This window comes from Symphalangus syndactylus, chromosome 12, assembly GCF_028878055.3.
Source record: "Symphalangus syndactylus isolate Jambi chromosome 12, NHGRI_mSymSyn1-v2.1_pri, whole genome shotgun sequence".
NCBI lineage: Eukaryota > Metazoa > Chordata > Mammalia > Primates > Hylobatidae > Symphalangus > Symphalangus syndactylus.
The window spans coordinates 137,652,501-137,671,320 of record NC_072441.2 but is presented as its reverse complement, the minus strand read 5'-3'; the positions used below and the strand labels follow the sequence as shown (position 1 = coordinate 137,671,320).

The 18,820-nt window shown below is 54.0% G+C and overlaps 1 protein-coding gene and 1 pseudogene across 6 annotated transcripts; both read left to right on the top strand.

Moving 5' to 3' along the window:
• The first annotated feature begins 917 nt into the window (after positions 1-917).
• On the top strand, positions 918-17,381 carry MFSD2A (MFSD2 lysolipid transporter A, lysophospholipid). Of its 6 annotated transcripts, none has more exons than XM_055254557.2 (14): positions 918-1,758; positions 3,440-3,574; positions 5,054-5,178; positions 12,657-12,780; positions 12,917-12,995; positions 13,303-13,460; positions 14,047-14,137; positions 14,257-14,378; positions 14,532-14,615; positions 15,073-15,156; positions 15,250-15,362; positions 15,780-15,923; positions 16,015-16,191; positions 16,932-17,381. In XM_055254557.2, the coding sequence occupies exons 1-14, from the start codon at positions 1,672-1,674 to the stop codon at positions 16,993-16,995; spliced, it is 1,587 nt and encodes a 528-aa protein (XP_055110532.1). In that variant the 5' UTR covers positions 918-1,671; the 3' UTR covers positions 16,996-17,381. The 6 variants fall into 6 exon arrangements, with proteins under 6 accessions (XP_055110532.1, XP_055110531.1, XP_055110534.1 ...); XM_055254556.2 differs by having other exon boundaries at positions 920-1,764; XM_055254559.2 differs by having other exon boundaries at positions 1,520-1,764; positions 3,551-3,574; positions 14,053-14,137.
• Positions 8,888-10,061, top strand: LOC129468814 (small ribosomal subunit protein uS5-like; annotated as a pseudogene).
• Positions 17,382-18,820: the final 1,439 nt, after the last annotated feature.

Genomic DNA, 18,820 nt, shown 5'->3' with positions numbered 1-18,820 from the left:
CATTGTCTACCGGGGGATACAGATCACTTGTGGTATGGTGTGATTCTGCGGGAGAGAAGATTTGGGGGCTGCAAGGGAGCTTAGCTGACCAAGCCTGGAGAGGGGAAAGGAGACAGAACAGTGTCACACAGCTTGGAGTCATGGGGCCAGCCATTCCCTTTCCACAGTATTCAGTGCCTCACTTTGGCTCTCTTCTGCTCAGCAACGGCCAAGAGTTATGTGCCCAGATGGGATCTGCTGGCGTATTGAGGGAGTATGGTGTGACCATCCTGGGGCAGATAGACCTTATCTCTCCTTCCTGCAATCAGAGATTTAAAGAAAGGAAGAAGGAGGCTGACATTAAGGAGCACAGGAACCGGGTGGGTGGCCTTTGAGAGTTCCAGCAGCCCCTTCACTAATCAGAAAACTGGAAAGACTGGGGTAACATTGACATAAGGGACTCAGAGGTGGAATTAAAGACTGTTCTTTTCTGGCATCCGTGCCTGCCTTCTGTTCCAAACTAATGCCCTCCCATCTTCTTTTGAGGACCACATTTCTGGGCATTCTCTTTTTCAAAACTTTTCCTGTTTCAACCCTCAGTGTCTCTGGAGCCTTGTATCTCCCAGGGCTTCTTGCTGGAGAGACACATACACCCCATTCAGCATTCTGTAATTTATGCTAGGAGGGATAGAGCAGGGCTGTTGAGAGCAACTGCTTTGGAATCGGACAAAACCTTTCAGGCCTGGCTCTGCCACATAACAGTTGTTTCACTCCTCCAAGTTCCCCTTCCTGTGCTGTAAAATGGGGATAATAATAGTACCACACTCACTTGGTGGTTTTTGAGGGCCGAAGGAGATCACATTAAGAATGGAGGAAGCTATCCATAAAAGGCCACTGTTGTCATAGTGTACTAGTGGGCGTAGCCCCGGCTTCTCTCCACGACTTGGGAGCTGCCTTCTGGCAGGGGCAGCCACTGGATTGCCTCATCTTTCTCCCCATCGCCCGGATGCCAAAGGCAGGACGGGGGAATGGTGTGTCTTCGGAGATGAGAGAGAGGCATCAGGAGGGAAAGTGTCAGCGTACATCCTCTAGGCTTGAAGGAGAAGGAGACAGATTTTAAAGTGGGCTTCAGAGCCCTGACTCCAGATTTTAAAGCGGGCTTCAGAGCCCCTATCTTTCCTAGGCCTGGGGGTCAGAAGTCATGGGTGGTAGGCCCGACTCGGGGAAAGCCGGACCTTGGGGACCTCGGGGACCTCGGGCAGATCGGGGACCTTGGGCAGATCACTTTCAGCCTGGGGCCTCGGTTTCCTCGCGCGTGTCTGGGAGGTCTCGCGGCCTGCTTCTCGGATTGCTAGAAGCCAGCGCAGGCAGATGCCGGTTCCGGGGCTTGGAGAACGTGGCTCGGTGGCACAGAGCCGCCGGGCGAGGCGGGGGCAGAGAGGCGGGCGACGGGATTGGCTGGAGGCGGGGCAGCGGGGCTCGGGGATTGGCCGCAAACGAGAGGGCTGGGCAGAACTATAAGAGGCACGGAGGGGGCGTGCAGCAGAGTGCGTGCCTCGCCTGCCAGCCGGCTTGGCTAGCGCGCGGCGGCCGTGGCTAAGGCTGCTACGACGCGAGCTTGGGAGGAGCAGCGGCCTGCGGGGCAGAGGAGCATCCCGTCGACCCGGTCCCAGGCGGCGTGGCCCGCGGGTCATGGCCAAAGGAGAAGGCGCCGAGAGCGGCTCCGCGGCGGGGCTGCTGCCCACCAGCATCCTCCAAACCACTGAACGCCCGGCCCAGGTGAAGGTGAGGGCCCGGCACCCCGCGTGGAGGGCGAGGGGAGGGAGGAGGCGGAAATGGGGGATCGGGGTTGTCCCGGGGTCGGCCTGGTCAGGGGACCTTTGGGATAGCCAGGGACAGGAAGCCTACGAGCGAGAGAGGACCTGGGGGTGCCCTGGGACAGGGGGTGACGGAGAAAAGCTGTGGGCGCCGTCGTCCCCCTTTGCTCACCCGCACTCCACGCTCTGCGGAGAGGCTCTGCCGGCAGCCCCATGTGATTCCCCGCTCTGCCTAGCCGCTTTCCATTCTTCAGTGTTGAGCGGCTGGGGCTTGCCGCCCCAAACGCCAGAGATGACCCCAGAAATCTGGGAAACTCCCCTTGGTTCCCCATCTCCCATCCGCTACCTCCCACTCCACCCACCTACTCTTGCGCCTCGACTCTGCTGTTAGGGCCGCTCAAGTTCATTCATAAGAACAAGAGCTCTGCTCTTAAAGGAGCCGCGTCCCTCAGGCATTTGTCTGAATGTGGATGTTCGCGCGGGAACGGTGCTTTGCGCATCGAGACCATAGACCCCATCCCCAGCCCTGGGGACTTAATGAAGGACCAAATAAAATGATGCGGCCCCCTAGGAAGGGATCTCAGGCAATAGATACCTTCGTGGGAGGTGACTGCCTTTTCCTTTTATTAACTGATCCTTGGAAGGAGCTGGGTGAGCAATTATGCTGTTACTATGTATGAGTAATATCTACTTTCCCTGGGCAACCCAATCTCCCTAGTGCCCCACCCGGAGAGGGCTCAGGCCTGAACCTGGAGGCCTTTCGTCCCGTCTCCAAGGTCCTCTAGGAGCTTGGGGCTGGAGGGCGATGGGTCAGGAAGCTGGAGGGTAGGACAGTTCCTGAGTCTGCCTGAAGCTCTGGCTGCCTATAGTGGTCAGGGATGCTCTGGGATAGGTGGAACAGCTGCGCCTGCAGCCAGCTGGGCCGGGCCCCCACAGCTCTCCAGAGCTCTCACCAGGAGTAGGCAGGTGGATCCTGTCTCTGAGGCAGGGTGGGAGCCTGGGCTGGGCTCAGGCTGCTCTTGGCAGCAAGCGGATTTTCAGGTTGTGGCAGCTGGTGCCGGGTGGGGACAGGTCGGCTGCTGGAGCATGCTCCCCCTGAAACTTGGAAAGGAGCAGTGGCTGAGGCCTTGGGAGTTCTTTAGGGATGGTGGGCTGATAAGTTTCCTTAGAATCTCCAGGAGGGAGGTGGCTTAGGGGCAACTTTCACACAAGTATGGATTCCCCTTGTCCCTATTCCTAAGAATGGAGAACACCTTTCTTTTGTAGGAAGTGGGATCTTGGAGATCGAAACCATGCTGGCTAACATGGTGAAACCCCGTCTCTACTTAAAATACAAAAAATTAGCCGGGTGTGGTAGCGGGTGCCTGTAGTCCCAGCTACTCGGGAGGCTGAGGCAGGAGAATGGTGTGAACCCAGGAGGCGGAGCTTGCAGTGAGCCAAGATCGCGCCACTGCACTCCAGCCTGGGCGACAGAGCAAGACTCCGTCTCAAAAAAAAAAAAAAGTGGGATCTCCTGGGTAGGAATAGGTCAAAGCAGAGTTGTTTGTTCTGGTAGAGTTGGCCAGAGGGATGGTCCTTCCTGTGGAACCTTCTTGGATGGAGGCCAGAACCTTGAGCCTTTCATCTTTTCCTCCTCTTCCCAGAAAGAACCGAAACAGAAGAAACAACAGTTGTCTGTTTGCAACAAGCTTTGCTATGCACTTGGGGGAGCCCCCTACCAGGTGACAGGCTGTGCCCTGGGTTTCTTCCTTCAGATCTACCTATTGGATGTGGCTCAGGTGAGTGGTCTAAGCCTTCAAGGGTTCCTTCAGCGTCCTGAGGTGGGAAAGACTATGCACCCCTGGGTCAGTTCGCTCAGTTTTCCCCATCTGTGAAATGGGACCCCAAATCACTACTTTGCTGCCTCTGAGTCAGTGGGCAAGAAATGAGAAGACCCTGGAAAGTATCCAGGAGAGGAGTGTCTCCACCCCAGGAGTCTTTGCTGGAAAGGTCTGGCAACTCCTCCTTGCCTGGCATGAGTAACAGAGCCTGAAGGGGTAGGCGGTAGAATGAGGGAGAATGGGGCCTGCTGGGGATGCTGTTCTTAGAAGAGACTGGCACACTGTGTCCCTGGCTGGGAGATAGTCAGCTGGCTTGACTCAGGGGTTGGTGGCTGTTGCCAGGCTTGTGGATGAGATGCATCCCACCTTTACCTGAGGAGCAGAAGGGCACGTAGGTGCCAGGCTAAGTTAGAATGCCCCAGTACACAGGGTCTTTGACTGGGAGGGGTACTTAGGGTGAAACAGGACTATTCTGTGCATTGAGAAGCCTTGGCCAGAAGCCTGGCATCCTGAGAATTCGCCCTGTCTGGATGGGAGAGTGGGAGGCAGAATAGCCATGACTACCGGGGCTCCTGCACCAGCTGTCTTCTCTGTGTAGCATCTAACTTGGCAAGCATCGCATCTTAGTTGTATCCATTTACAGAGGGGGAACACTGAGCTCCAGAAGGAACAAAAAACTTCAGCAGCTAATTTTTGAGTAACTCCCATGGGCTGGGACTTAGGTGGGGTGTAAATATGAGGAACCTGCAGTCAAAGTGTAAACCTGTTGTACTGGGTGTTAGAGCTGCGGTTGGGGGGTTAGACTAGGGAGACTGTGGTATGGGGAAGAATACCCACTCCCTGGAGAAATAGCAATAGCAGGGCTTTGATGGATGAGGAGGAGTCCGGAGAGTCTGTATTTAGGGCCTGGGGGGTTTTGGGGAAGGGAGGGGGATAGCTTGAGTGGATAGTGACAAGTCCCTTTGTAAAAAGCATCTATAGGCTCCTTTTTCCACATCCAAGATAGAGCTTGAACCTGTAAGGTAGAACTCATAACTCCCGTTATACAGATGGGGACACTGAAGCACACTGTGTTCACCCCGCGAATGTTCATTCTGATATCAGGTGGTCATGGGCTCAGGGCTGAGAGAGGGAGGGAAGGAAATGTTTGTGGATTCATTTGAATTGATGGGAATGTTTTCAAGGGCAGTGGAGGGAAGGAATTAAGGAGATAGAGCTGGGAAAGCTTCTAAGGAGGCACCCAGTGCTACTGTTATTGGAGAAATGCTATTGTCATTATTAACAAGGCAAGTGAAGATGTGTAAGGTCCACGTGGGAGCAGCTCAGGGTCACAAGATCCTGGCTGAGATAGGGAGGGAGCCTCCGCTTCTGCCTACCAATGAGAGTTGAGGCGAGTAGAAGGATGAGGAAGTTGTCTTTTGCTTCTCCCCATTCCAGGTGGGCCCTTTCTCTGCCTCCATCATCCTGTTTGTGGGCCGAGCCTGGGATGCCATCACAGACCCCCTGGTGGGCCTCTGCATCAGCAAATCCCCCTGGACCTGCCTGGGTCGCCTTATGCCCTGGTGAGTAGAAGATGCTCCTTCAAGGTGGCACAAGGCAGGACTTCCAGCATATCTGCTCCTTGGTCCTTCTCTCTGTCTTGTCACAGGCTGGGGGGTGAGGAGACGGAAGGAGTTAAAAGCCCAAGGGTGTCGAAACCCCATCCGAGGCATCAGCTACCCTGAGCACGAGCACTGGCATGCTCAGCCAGTTCACTTCCAGGACAGCCAAAGTGCTAGGCTGGGCAGCTCAGGCCTCATTCCTCCCCAGGGTCCACTCATTCCCCTTGGTGAAGCTGGAATTCTGAATTCTCCCACTGTACCACTCTATCACTTCCTGCAGTGGCTGAGGTAGTACTTAAGAGCGGTTAAGCAGTTGTACTCTGGAGCCAGCCTGCCTGGGCTTATTTTATTATTTTTATTTTTCTTTCTTTCTTTCTTTTTTTTTTTTTTTAGAGACAGGGTCTCGCTCTGTCACCCAGGCTGGAGTGCAGTAGTGTGATCATAACTCACTGCAGCCTAGAACTCCTGGGCTCAAGTGATCCTCCCACCTCAGCCTCTCGAGTAGCTGGGACTACAGGCACGTGCCACCACACCTGGCTAATCTTTTAAAATTATTATTTGTAGAGACAGGGTCTCGCTATGTTGCCTAGGCTGGCCTTGAACTCCTGGGCTCAAGGTGTCCTCCCGCCTCAGCCTCCCAAAGTGTTAGGATTACAGGTATGAGCCACCGTGGCCGGCCCCTGCCTGGGTTTAAATCCCAATTTCCCTACTTAGAGCTGAGTCACTTCACATCTCTGAGTCTCAAGTTTCTTCATCTGTAAAATGGGGATAATAATTATGCCTATCTCACAGAGTTGTGGTGGATTAATTTTTTTTTTTGATGTTCTTAGAACAGTGCCTGACTTAATTCTACTTCATAAGGTTGATGTAATTTTGAGACTTAAATAAGTTGATACTAAAATACCAAGCAGTGTTTGGGACACTAAGCGCTATGATGACCACTTCAGGGAAGCTCAGCAGGAGAGCTGGCACGTGGTCCCTAGTACAGGCCACACCAGGGGAACTGCGGAATCCCGGGCTGGGAATTAGACTTCAGGCCCAGCCTGCTGTATCTCTGCCTCCTTGTGGGACCCTCCAACAGCACAGTGATATATAATTTGGCACCCCTTCAGGGTGGCTCCTGGCAGAGCAGGGGATGGAGTAATACCCGGGATGGGGTAGCAAACCCATAACCTTTGGCACCTTGGATGACGTAAATTGCCTTTTCCCTTGGTACAAAGCCTGTGCTACTCAGCTTCAGGGGCAAAGTAGGCGGAGGTGGTGCCACGGATCAGATCAGACGGCAGGGGAGACGCACAGGATAGACTGTCAGGCGGGGGCTCTGGTTCCCTCCAGGACATCCTGCTTCAGGGCGTGGGGGGGCATACCCCTTTCATCTCCAGCCCATCCAGGCTTAAGTGGGCGCCTTCCTGCCCCAGGGGCGCCCATACCTGGCCTCCGGCCTTCAAAGCTCTTCCCACAACCCCTTCCCCCACTACAGCTTCCTTTCCCACGAGGCCCCCCACCCACCCCAATCCTGCCAGCCCCTGGCTAAGGCCCAGGTTGGAGCCTTTGATCCAGTCTTCAGGGCCGGGGGCAGGACAGCCTGCCTTACCTGTGCAGGCTGCTCAGGGCTCCCCCGGTGCCAGTCCGTGAGACTTGGCCCTGTGCCCACCTCCCTGGCAGCCAGTAGAAGGGGAGGCTCTGCTGCCATATCGCCTCATGAGGCCCAGCCAATGGGAGGCAGCCGCTCCCAGGCATGGTGGCTGCAGGCGGGGTTGCTCCCAGTTACTCTGGGTTCCTCAGCAGCAGCTGCTCAGCTGCCTGTGAGCAGAGGACGGAGTGTTTGACAAAGGCTGATGAGGAGCTCTTGTTCCCTGAGGAGACAGAGTCAGGAGGGGTGGAGGTGGGCAGGCCCTCCCTGTGGCGTGTAGGAACTGAGCAACTTCCTGGGCAGGTGTGGCAGCCAGCTTGGGGAAGTTGCTGGGGGCCCTTCAGGCTGGTTTCTGATCTAGCAGTTGCCTGTGTGCGCATGCTTCTGTGGCTGGTGGTGCCTGTGTATGTGGGCACATGGGATGGCTCGTGGGCTGAAGGCTGGTGTGCATATGACCTCCCTGTCCAAAGTTTTTTTCCTTTTTGTGGTGAGTGGGGTCTGGCTATGTTGCTCAGGCTGGTCTCAAACTTCTGGGCTCGAGCTGTTCTCCTGTCTCTGCCTCCCTAAGTGCTGGGATTAAAGGCATGAGCCACCATGCCTGGCCAGACCTCTCCATCCATACCACCTGACCCCTCCTCAGCCAGGCCTGGAGACCTGGAACCCCCTTTCCTTTCAGTGTAGGAAGAAACTGGGTCTGTCAGTTTTCGTGAGCCCTGTAGCTCTCTCTCCTCCTGGGCCTCAGGGCAACCCCTGCTCTGAGCCTACATTTAAATCCTCTTCTAGAAACCAGGAAGGCTTTTCCTCCCCCCCAACCCCCCCCTTTTTTTTTTGGTTTGAGACGGAGTCTCGCTCTGTCGCCCAGGCTGGAGTGCACTGGCGTGATCTCAGTTTACAGCAAGCTCCACCTCCTGGGTTCACACCATTCTCCTGTCTCAGCCTCCTGAGTAGCTGGGACTATAGGCGCCCGCCACCATTCCAGGCTAATTTTTGTATTTTAAGTAGAGACGGGGTTTCACCATGTTAGCCAAGATGGTCTCGATCTCCTGACCTTGTGATCTGCCCGCCTCGGCCTCCCAAAGTGCTGGGATTACAGACATGAGCCACTGCACCTGGCCCTTTTCCTTTTTTTTTAATTAAAAACACACACACACACACACACACACACACACACACACACACACACACAGAGAGAGAGAGAGAGATGGGGTCTTGTTATGTTGCCCAGGCTGGTCTTAAACTCCCAGCCTCAAGCAATACTCCTGCCTCAGCCTCCTGAAGTGCTGGGATTACAGGTGTGAGCCACCATTCCTGGCCAAACCAGAAAGACTTTGACAGTCACTTTGCCTGGAGTTCTCAAGGCCACTGTGTGAGAGACCAGATGTCAAGCAGGGTCCATGGGGAGGCTGCAACAGCTGGACCTGAGGTCTTCTTCCCAGCCCAGGGCTTTCTGCAGCTCCCCTGGTGTGGCCTGCATTAGTTACGCATGCCAACTCTCCTGCTGAGCCTCCCTGATGTGATCATTATAGCACTTAGTGTCCCAAACACTGTTTGACATTTTAGTATCAACCAAGTCTCAAAGTTACTTCAATCCTGTGAACTAGAGCCAAGGCACCTCCAATGGCCTTTCAGGAGTTCCATTTCCACTCCTGCCTCATCTCCTAATTCTATCTCCCCGTTCTCTTCACTCCAGCCCTCCTGGCCTTGCCCTTCCTTAGACCTGCCTGATACGCACCTATCCGAAGACCTTTGCACTGACTATTCCCTTTGCCTGGCCCAGTCTTGCCTCAGATGTCTAAAAGGCCAACTCCTTCCTCTCATTCAGGCCTTTGGCATGGATGCCACCTTCTCAGTAAGGCCTACCCTGTCCACCCATTTGTGAATTGCACTCTTATTCTAATCCCCTGGAGCCAGCTTTATTTCTTTTCTTCACAGCACTCATCTCCCAACACGTTATATAACCCTTTTGTAAAACTGTGGTAAAGTATATGTAACATAAAATTTACCATAACCTTAAAAAAATGTTTATGAGCTTCTTCTCCGAGAAAATACCAAATGGCAGATGATGCCGGTGCAGCGGGGGGGCCCGGAGGCCCTGGTGGCCCTGGGATGGGGAACCGCGGTGGCTTCCGCGGAGGTTTCGGCAGTGGCATCCGGGGCCGGGGTCGCGGCCGTGGAGCTCGCGGAGGCAAGGCCGAGGATAAGGGGTGGATGCCTGTCACCAAGCTGGGCCGCTTGGTCAATGACATGAAGATCAAGTCCCTGGAGGAGATCTGTCTCTTCTCCCTGCCCATTAAGGAATCAGAGATCATTAGGCCGGGCGCGGTGGCTCACGCTTGTAATCCCAGCACTTTGGGAGGCCGAGGCGGGCGGATCACGAGGTCAGGAGATCGAGACCACGGTGAAACCCCGTCTCTACTAAAAATACAAAAAATTAGCCGGGCGTGGTGGCGGGCGCCTGTAGTCCCAGCTACTCGGAGAGGCTGAGGCAGGAGAATGGCGTGAACCCGGGAGGCGGAGCTTGCAGTGAGCCGAGATTGCACCACTGCACTCCAGCCTGGGCGACAGAGCGAGACTCCGTCTCAAAAAAAAAAAAAAAAAAGGAATCAGAGATCATTGACTTTTTCCTGGGGGCCTCTCTCAAGGATGAGGTTTTGAAGATTATGCTGGTGCGGAAGCAGACCCGTGCCGGCCAGCACCAGGTTCAAGGCATTTGTTGCTATCGGAGACTACAATGGCCGTGTCGATCTGGGTGTTAAGTGCTCCAAGGAGGTGACCACCGCCATCCATGGGGCCATCATCCTGGCCAAGCTCTCCATTGTCCCCGTGCGCAGAGGCTACTGGGGGAACAAGATCGGCAAGCCCCACACCGTCCCTTGCAAGGTGACAGGCCGCTGCGGCTCTGTGCTGGTGCGCCTCATCCCTGCACCCAGAGGCACTGGCATCGTCTCTGCACCTGTGCCCAAGAAGCTGCTCATGATGGCTGGTATCGATGACTGCTCCACCTCAGCCTGGGGCTGCACTGCCACCCTGGGCAACTTCGCCACCTTTGATGCCATCTCTAAGACCTACAGCTACCTGACCCCCGACCTCTGGAAGGAGACTGTATTTACCAAGTCTCCCTATCAGGAATTCACTGACCACCTCGTCAAGACCCACACCAGAGTCTCCGTGCAGCGGACCCAGGCTCTAGCTGTGGCTACAACATAGGGTTTTTTTTTTTTTTTTTTTTTGAGACGGAGTCTCGCTCTGTCGCCCAGGCTGGAGTGCAGTGGCGCGATCTCGGCTCACTGCAAGCTCCGCCTCCCGGGTTCACGCCATTCTCCTGCCTCAGCCTCCTGAGTAGCTGGGACTACAGGCGCCCGCCACCGCGCCCGGCTAATTTTTTGTATTTTTTTAGTAGAGACGGGGTTTCACCGTGGTCTCGATCTCCTGACCTCATGATCCACCCGCCTCGGCCTCCCAAAGTGCTGGGATTACAGGCGTGAGCCACTGCGCCCGGCCGGGTTTTTATACAAGAAAAATAAAGTGAATTAAGCCTGTTAAAAAAAAAATGTTTATGAGACAGAGTCTTGCTATGTTGCACAGGCTGGACTCAAACTCCTGGGGAAAAGCAATCCTCTTGCCTCAGTTTCCCAAGTAGCTGGGACAACAGGCATGTGCCACTGCCATTACAGCCATTTTTAAGTGTACAGTTCAGTGGCGTTAAGTACATTCACTCGGTTTTTTTTTGTTTTTGTTTTTGGTACAGCAGGGATACAAACCTGTCGGTTCTCTAATATTTCTCTTTTGGGCAGTGCAGGTTTAACATTCCACATTAAGGATATAATAATCAAGAAGTTTGTTTGTTTGTTTGTTTGTTTGAGACAGGGCCCCACTCCGTCACCAGGCTGGAGTGCAGTGGTGCGATCTCGGCTCACTGCAACCTCTGCCTCCCGGGTTCAAGTGATTCTCCTGCTTCAGCCTCCCAAGGAGCTGGGACTACAGGTGTGCGCCACCATGCCTGGCTAATTTTTGTATTTTTAGTAGAGATGGAGGTTTTGCCATGTTGGGCAGGCTGATCTTGAACTCCTGACCTCAGGTGATCCACTCGCCTCGGTCTCCCAAAGTGCTGGGATTACAGGCATGAGCCACCGCGCCTGCCCTAAGTACATTCACTTTGTCGCCACCATCACCACCATCCATCCATTACATCCTTCCAAAGTGAAGCTCTGTACCTATTAAACATTAACTCCCCATTCCCCGCTCCCCACATCCCCTAGCAACCACTATTCAACTTTCTTCATGAATTTGACCACTGTAGGTACCTCATGAGTGAAATTATACAATATTTATCTTTTCGTGTCTGGCTGATTTTCCTCGGCTTAATGTCTACAGGGTTCATCTATATCGTAGCATGTGTCAGAATTTTATTCCTCATGAAGTTTGAATGGTATACATAACTTTAAAATTATGTCAACTTTTCTGTTTCCCAACTAGTATGTAAGTTCCACAAGGGCAATGATTTTTTATCTGTTCTCTGGTTATCCTAAGTAATTAGAATAGCGCCCAGCCCATAGTTGGAACTTATGAGGAAATGAGGAAACGAGCTTCAGATAATTTAAATGACTTCCCAAGACTAAGTTTTATAGTTAGTTGGTGGAGCTAGAATGGAATCCCTGAAGAGTGGCTCAAAGGCCTTTCTCTTTACCATGGCCTGTGCTGCCTTGCTTTACTGATGCTGTGAAGTTAGTCCATCCTGAGGTCTAACCCCTTGAGATGGTGTGGAACTCGCATGGGGAAGGCAGACATTTGCCCACCTGGGCCTTCAACTCTCCTTCACTTGGAGCTGGCCTCTCCCCATCATGACAGCTTCCCTGTGTGTGAATGGGTGTGTGTGTGCATGTGAATGGGGTGGGTGTGTGTGTATGTGTGAATGGGGTGTGTGTGTGTGTGAATGGGGTATGTGTGTGAATGGGGTGTGTGTGTGAATGGGGTGTGTGTGTGAATGGGGGGTGTGTGAAAGGGGTGCGTGTGTGTGAATGAGGTGTGTGTGAATGGGGTGTGTGTGTGAATGGGGGGTGTGTGTGTGAATGGGGTGTGTGTGTGAATGGGGTGTGTGTGTGAATGGGGTGTGTGTGTGTGAATGGGGTGTGTGTGTGAATGGGGTGTGTGTGTGAATGGGGTGTGTGTGTGAATGGGGGGTGTGTGTGTGAACGGGGCGTGTGTGTGAATGGGGTGTGTGTGTGTGAATGGGGTGTGTGTGAAAGGGGTGCGTGTGTGAAAGGGGTGTGTGTGTGTGAATGGGGTGCGTGTGTGAAAGGGGTGCGTGTGTGTGTGAATGGGGTGCGTGTGTGTGAATGGGGTGTGTGTGTGTGAATGGGGTGTGTGTGAAAGGGGTGCGTGTGTGTGTGAATGGGGTGTGTGTGTGAACGGGGTGTGTGTGTGGTTGATGAGTATCCGTGTGAGAACACAGGAGTTGGGGCTGCTCCTTCTCTTTGCCTCCTCGCGCGGCCACCTGAGGTCTTGGACTTCCATCCTAGCTCTCAGCCCATTAGAGGCTGCTGCCTCTGGGCTAGACTCCGGGTCTGACCTCACACTCCATGCCTAGGATTTCAGTCTGGGGGCCCAGTTCCCATCTGCCATTCCGGGCTTGGCCATCAGCCTCTTCCTAGAGGCCCAGGATGGGTGGATTCGGCAGGAGTATGGGGAGGGAAGGAAGAGCTTAGCTTCCTTCCCTGTGGAGACCCTGTAAGGCACAGCAGACTGGGCTGGGCCTGGCTCCTGGGCTTCAGCCTCCAGCCTCCACTCACACCCTCCTCTTCCTCAGGATCATCTTCTCCACGCCCCTGGCCATCATTGCCTACTTCCTCATCTGGTTCGTGCCCGACTTCCCACACGGCCAGACCTATTGGTACCTGCTTTTCTATTGCCTCTTTGAGACGATGGTCACGGTGAGTGTGGGTAACTCCCTTGGGTGTCTCTAGGGGCCGGGAGGAGGGCGGTCCTTGGGGCCCCCAGGGTTGGTACCGGAAGCTACATCGGTGTGTCCACCCGCCTGACCGGCCAGTGACCTATCTTCCATGCCAGTGTTTCCATGTTCCCTACTCGGCTCTCACCATGTTCATCAGCACCGAGCAGACGGAACGGGATTCTGCCACCGCCTATCGTGAGTCTCCCCAGCCCACCCGACCCCACCCTCCAGGGACCCTCCAGCCACACTTCTTCCCTTGCGGGTCCAGCTCTTTGCTCTGCTCTAGAGTGTGGGTGTGAAACCATCTTAAAAATAACTCAATCCCCTTATTGCTCAGATGAGACCTGGAGAGGTGCATATGCGTTCAAACCAAGGTGTCACCTACCCCACTACCTCTACCCACCCTGCCTGGAGCTACCGCTGGGCTCCCACCCATTTGACCTTCCTCCCTGGGCCCATAACCCATGAGGCCCCTCCAAAACACCTCCTTTTCTCCTGCCAGGTATGACTGTGGAAGTGCTGGGCACAGTGCTGGGCACGGCGATCCAGGGGCAAATCGTGGGCCAAGCAGACACGCCTTGTTTCCAGGACCTCAATAGCTCTACAGTAGCTTCACAAAGTGCCAACCATACACATGGCACCACCTCACACAGGGAAACGGTGAGGCCCTGGGCAGGGCAGGGATTTGGGGAGATAAGGAACAATGAGATGGTTTGTAGTCATCCTAAAGATAGTAACAGCTAGTGTTTGTTAAATAAATGTTGGGCATTTGATATGCATAACAATTAATAGACCCGATATACCTACTTTGCAGAAAAAGAAACTGAAGCTTAGAGAGGCTGAATAAGTTGCCCAGAGTCATAAAGTTAGTGAATTGCAGAGATTTGGGAAGATTTGAATTCTGGGCTGTCAGACGCTGCAGCCTGGTTTCTATTTTTTTCCTCTTATTATTGTTTGTAGAGATGGGGTCTTGCCAAGTTGCCCAGGCTGGTCTCAAACTCCTGGGATTACAGGTGTGAGGGCTGCCCTCAACCAGCCTGGTTTCTGAGCATGTTGTGAATCTTAACTGTCCAGCCTTGGGAAGCAACAGCAGGCCCGGGATGATCCTCCCGTTTCACACGTGGAGACAGTATGCTCCCAGAGGGGAGGGGACTGGCCCAAGATCATTGAGTGGGGCTGCTGGAACTGGGGTGCTGGGATGAGCTCAAACTGACCATCCTTGTATGTTGCCTTCACCTCCTTATAGCAAAAGGCATACCTGCTGGCAGCGGGGGTCATTGTCTGTATCTATATAATCTGTGCTGTCATCCTGATCCTGGGCGTGCGGGAGCAGAGAGGTAAGGGGGTGCCTGGGAAGGGATGCAGGCCCCAGCATGGACAGCTGTGTCTTTCTGCCTGGCCTTCAGGCTTTGGGAGGGGTCTCTGCTCCTTCCTCACTGTCTGCTCTGGCCCCCAGAACCCTATGAAGCCCAGCAGGCTGAGCCGATCGCCTACTTCCGGGGCCTAAGGCTGGTCATGAGCCATGGCCCATACATCAAGCTTATTACCGGCTTCCTCTTCACCTCCTTGGCTTTCATGGTGAGTGGGTTCATGACATGCTCAGCCTGAGAACGGGGTGTAATGGGAGCAGGGTGAGCAGAGGTCTCTGGGGCTCGGGGGATGTCTTGGGGAGGCTCAGCCCCAACATCACCTCCTTCTTGCATTTCCTTCCCTACCTTGCCCCATGCCCAGCTGGTGGAGGGGAACTTTGTCTTGTTTTGCACCTACACCTTGGGCTTCCGCAATGAATTCCAGAATCTACTCCTGGCCATCATGGTGAGTGGGGCCTGAGCAGGGGCGGGCAGCCTGGGCTGAGGTGGCATAGGCTGTGGAATGGTTCATGGAATAGGCAGAGGATGTTTCTCAGGCTGGCCCAAGGTCATGAAAGGATGAGGGAGGCTTCTCAGGATATTTGGTTGGAGCTTGCGAAGGCAGGACCGTGAAAGAAAGAGTTTGAGGTTAGATGTTTGAGTAGCGAGCGCAGCAAAAGCAAGCGCGAGGACACCAGGAACTTGGCTCAGAGGTTTGAGAGGGCAGCAGACAAGGTGGGCCTGGACCGGCTCTGAGCTCCCCTGGGGAGCCGCCGAAGGTGCCTGTCATCTTCGTTGCTGCCCACATGATGTCATCTGGCTGCTCTTCGGCAGGGCTGGGAGCCCTTTGGGGTTCTGGGAAGGGCAGGAGGGGCTCTGTGGCTCTAAAGCACCTCCCTTTAACCCCCTTTGTCCGTCCACAGCTCTCAGCCACTTTCACCATTCCCATCTGGCAGTGGTTCCTGACCCGGTTTGGCAAGAAGACAGCTGTATATGTCGGGATCTCAGTGAGTGGGGTTGAAGAGCAGAGCCTGGGTTGAGTTGGGGATGTCTGGTGGGAACCTCCCAGCTGACTCATCTTCCTGCACCCCCTTCCCTAGTCAGCAGTGCCATTTCTCATCTTGGTGGCCCTCATGGAGAGTAACCTCATCATTACGTATGTGGTAGCTGTGGCAGCTGGCATCAGTGTGGCAGCTGCCTTCTTATTACCCTGGTAGGTATATACAGGCCCCCCTCCTCGGGTATCTGCAGCCCCTAGTCCCCAGTTTTGAAGCTCCTTGGGGAGAGTTCTATGCGGTGTTCTGCCACAGGCCATTCTGTGGGTCCAGGTTAGGAATGGGGGAGGTCTGTCCTGTACAGTTGTACAGGTAGTGAGCTTTGCAAGAACTCCTAGTCAGAGTGAAAAATGGGGGTTATAATCTGGCCTGGGCCCCACTTGCCACGCTGAGCACCTCCAGGCAGGGTTACTTCCTCTTAGAGCAAGAGGCCTTTTCTTATTCAAGTGAAGGTGCCATATCCTCACTGAGCTGTGTACCCATGGTACTGCAAGCTTCCAGAGGGCCACCTCTTCTCATTAACACAGAGGCCCATTAGATGGGTCGGTCCTCATGGCTGTCACTACTCTGCGCAGGTCCATGCTGCCTGATGTCATCGATGACTTCCATCTGAAGCAGCCCCACTTCCACGGAACCGAGCCCATCTTCTTCTCCTTCTACGTCTTCTTCACCAAGTTTGCCTCTGGAGTGTCACTGGGCATTTCCACCCTCAGTCTGGAGTGAGTGGGGTGGGGACCTGGGGCAGGACTGGGCAGGGCCAGGCCCCAGGTGCCCCATCTTCACCGTTCTCCTGCCCCCTGGGTCCCATAGCTTTGCAGGGTACCAGACCCGTGGCTGCTCGCAGCCGGAACGTGTCAAGTTGACACTGAACGTGCTCGTGACCGTGGCTCCCATAGCTCTCATCCTGCTGGGCCTGCTGCTCTTCAAAATGTACCCCATTGATGAGGAGAGGCGGCGGCAGAATAAGAAGGCCCTGCAGGCACTGAGGTGAGTGGGGAGGGGACGGGATGCTGGAGGAGGGGACGCCACCGTGTCTAAACCCTCAATTTGTGTCTCCTGTGGCCAAGTCCAGACTCACCCCCGGCACATCTTCTCTGGACAGCTGTAACACTTGAGTACGCACCAGGCACTGTGTTAAGTGGTCTTACCTTTATTCAACAAATACATACTGGCTGCCTACTATGTGCTAGGCATTGATTGCTCTAGTGAACAAGACAAAAATCTCTGTCCTTAAGGAGCCTGTTATAGGACGTGTGCATCCATCACCTCCCATAGCCCTCCAACAACCCTAAGTATCAGGTTCTTAGGGTTCCCCCTCTGCAGGTGGAGAAGTTGAGGTTTCAGTAGGAAGAGTACCTGGCCCAGGTTTGAGCCTCAACATTCCGGCTCCAGCGACTGCGCTCTTCATCAGCCTCCTGGCATATAGGACCTCGAGTGTGGCCTGAACCCTGCATCTGGGGAAACCAGTGGGCAGGCCGGAGTGAGTCATGCCAGCCCGTTAGCCAGCCCAGGCGAGAGTGTAGATCTAGGGTTTGCAGTACCCTGTGTGCAGCAAGGACAGTAAACAGACCAACCAACAGTTGAAAGTGGGAGTGAGCAAACTCTGTGTCCCGTGGTTCACTTTAGTCCGACAGCAGGGCCAAGATCACATGAAGAAGGAGGCAGGTGGGGCTGAGGAGGGGTAAGGATGGATGCTTCCTCCAACCCATCTCCTCTGGTTCTTGCAGGGACGAGGCCAGCAGCTCTGGCTGCTCAGAAACAGACTCCACAGAGCTGGCTAGCATCCTCTAGGGCCCGCCACGTTGCCCGAAGCCACCATGCAGAAGGCCACAGGAGGGATCAGGACCTGTCTGCCGGCTTGCTGAGCAGCTAGACTGCAGGTCCTAGGAAGGGAACTGAAGACTCAAGGAGGTGGCCCAGGACACTTGCTGTGCTCACTGTGGGGCCGGCTGCTCTGTGGCCTCCTGCCTCCCCTCTGCCTGCCTGTGGGGCCAAGCCCTGGGGCTGCCACTGTGAATATGCCAAGGACTGATCGGGCCTAGCCCGGAACACTAATGTAGAAATCTTTTTTTACAGAACCTAATTAATAACTTAATGACTGTGTACATAGCAATGTGTGTGTATGTATATGTCTGTGAGCTATTAATGTTATTAATTTTCATAAAAGCTGGAAAACAGCTGCCTGTTTCTGTCTGTGTCCTCAGCCACTCACTGAGCCCTTCTGCCTTAAGACTCCGTTAGAGAACACACTGAGCCCCAGGTGCTACTGGGCGGGGGCGAACATGTCTGGAGTTGTGGCTGGAGTGCAGTGGCGCAATCTCGGCTCAGGCAATCCTTCTTTCTGCTTCACCCTCCCGAGTAGCTGGGACTACAGGCATGCACCACCACGCCTGGCTGATGTTTAAATTTTTTTGTAGAGATGGAGGTCTCACTGTGTCGCCCAGGCCAATCCTTCCCACTGGACTCAAGCAATCCTCCTGCATTAGCCTCCCAAAGTAGTGGGATTACAGGTGTGAGCCACTGCACCTGGCCTCTTGCTAAGTCAGGACTGTTCTTATTTGAAAGGTAAGAACACCCTAGTGTAGGGAGGGATTTAGCTAAAGTCACGCAGCCTTGAGTGAGCTAACTGGAATTTTATCCCGACTCTGTAAGACTCCAATACCGTAGTCACCACCGTCTACTTCCCTGTGTCTGAGAATGACCAGGGGACCGGCAGACAGACGCTTGCTCTGGGTGTGCCTGTACACTGTGCTTCCTGCCTGGTGCGTGCCTGAGCCTGCAGGGCTGGCGGGGCTGGAGGCCTGCGGGGTCCCTGGAGACTGGTGGTTCTTTCTTCACAACTGTTACTGATGGTATTGAAAGGTGAGAATGTACCTGCTGGATGTGTGTATCAGATGAGGGAGGATTTTACCACAGATGCACTGGTGACCAAAAAAAACCAAACACCTCCGGTAGGGAACAGAGTGGTGGGGAAGGCCTAGTTGGGAGCACTTGGCTAACTTCCATGGTATGAATAACTCCCACCATAGCCAATTTCAAGTTATCCATGGTTGTTCTACTTTGAACATTTCCTACTTTGAACATGTAGTAGTTGGCTTTTACAAGCTGGTAGGAGCTTGCCTAAAACACCACTGGGTCTCACACTTAGGCCAAGCCCCCAAAATCACAAGGCAAAGCTGGCAGGCTCAGGAGCTACTAGTCAAATCTCCTGATTTTATAAATAGATAAATGAGGCCCAGACAGGAGAAGCTCTTAGGCTATCCTGGTTTGGTTCTTACCTTGAGTGTGGGGCTCCGTTTTGGGTGGGAGGGGGGTCCACCATTTTTACTGATGAAGTTCTGCCAGGTTACTTTGATAAATTACATTAAGCGTTACTAACAGGCATGGTCACATGTGCGTAATAAGTATGAATTCAGTTAGTCTTCAGATAGTTGTCAGAACTTCCCTATGAGGAAGGTGTTTTTGTCATCCTCACGTTAGAGATAAGGAAACTGACGCAGGGAAAAGTTAAGTAACCTGCTCAAGGTCATTGGACAGTCACTGGAAGAGCTGATACTTGAATTGAGGTTGGCTATAGTGCCTGGGCTCTTAACCACTACTTAAGGCTGTTAGGTGA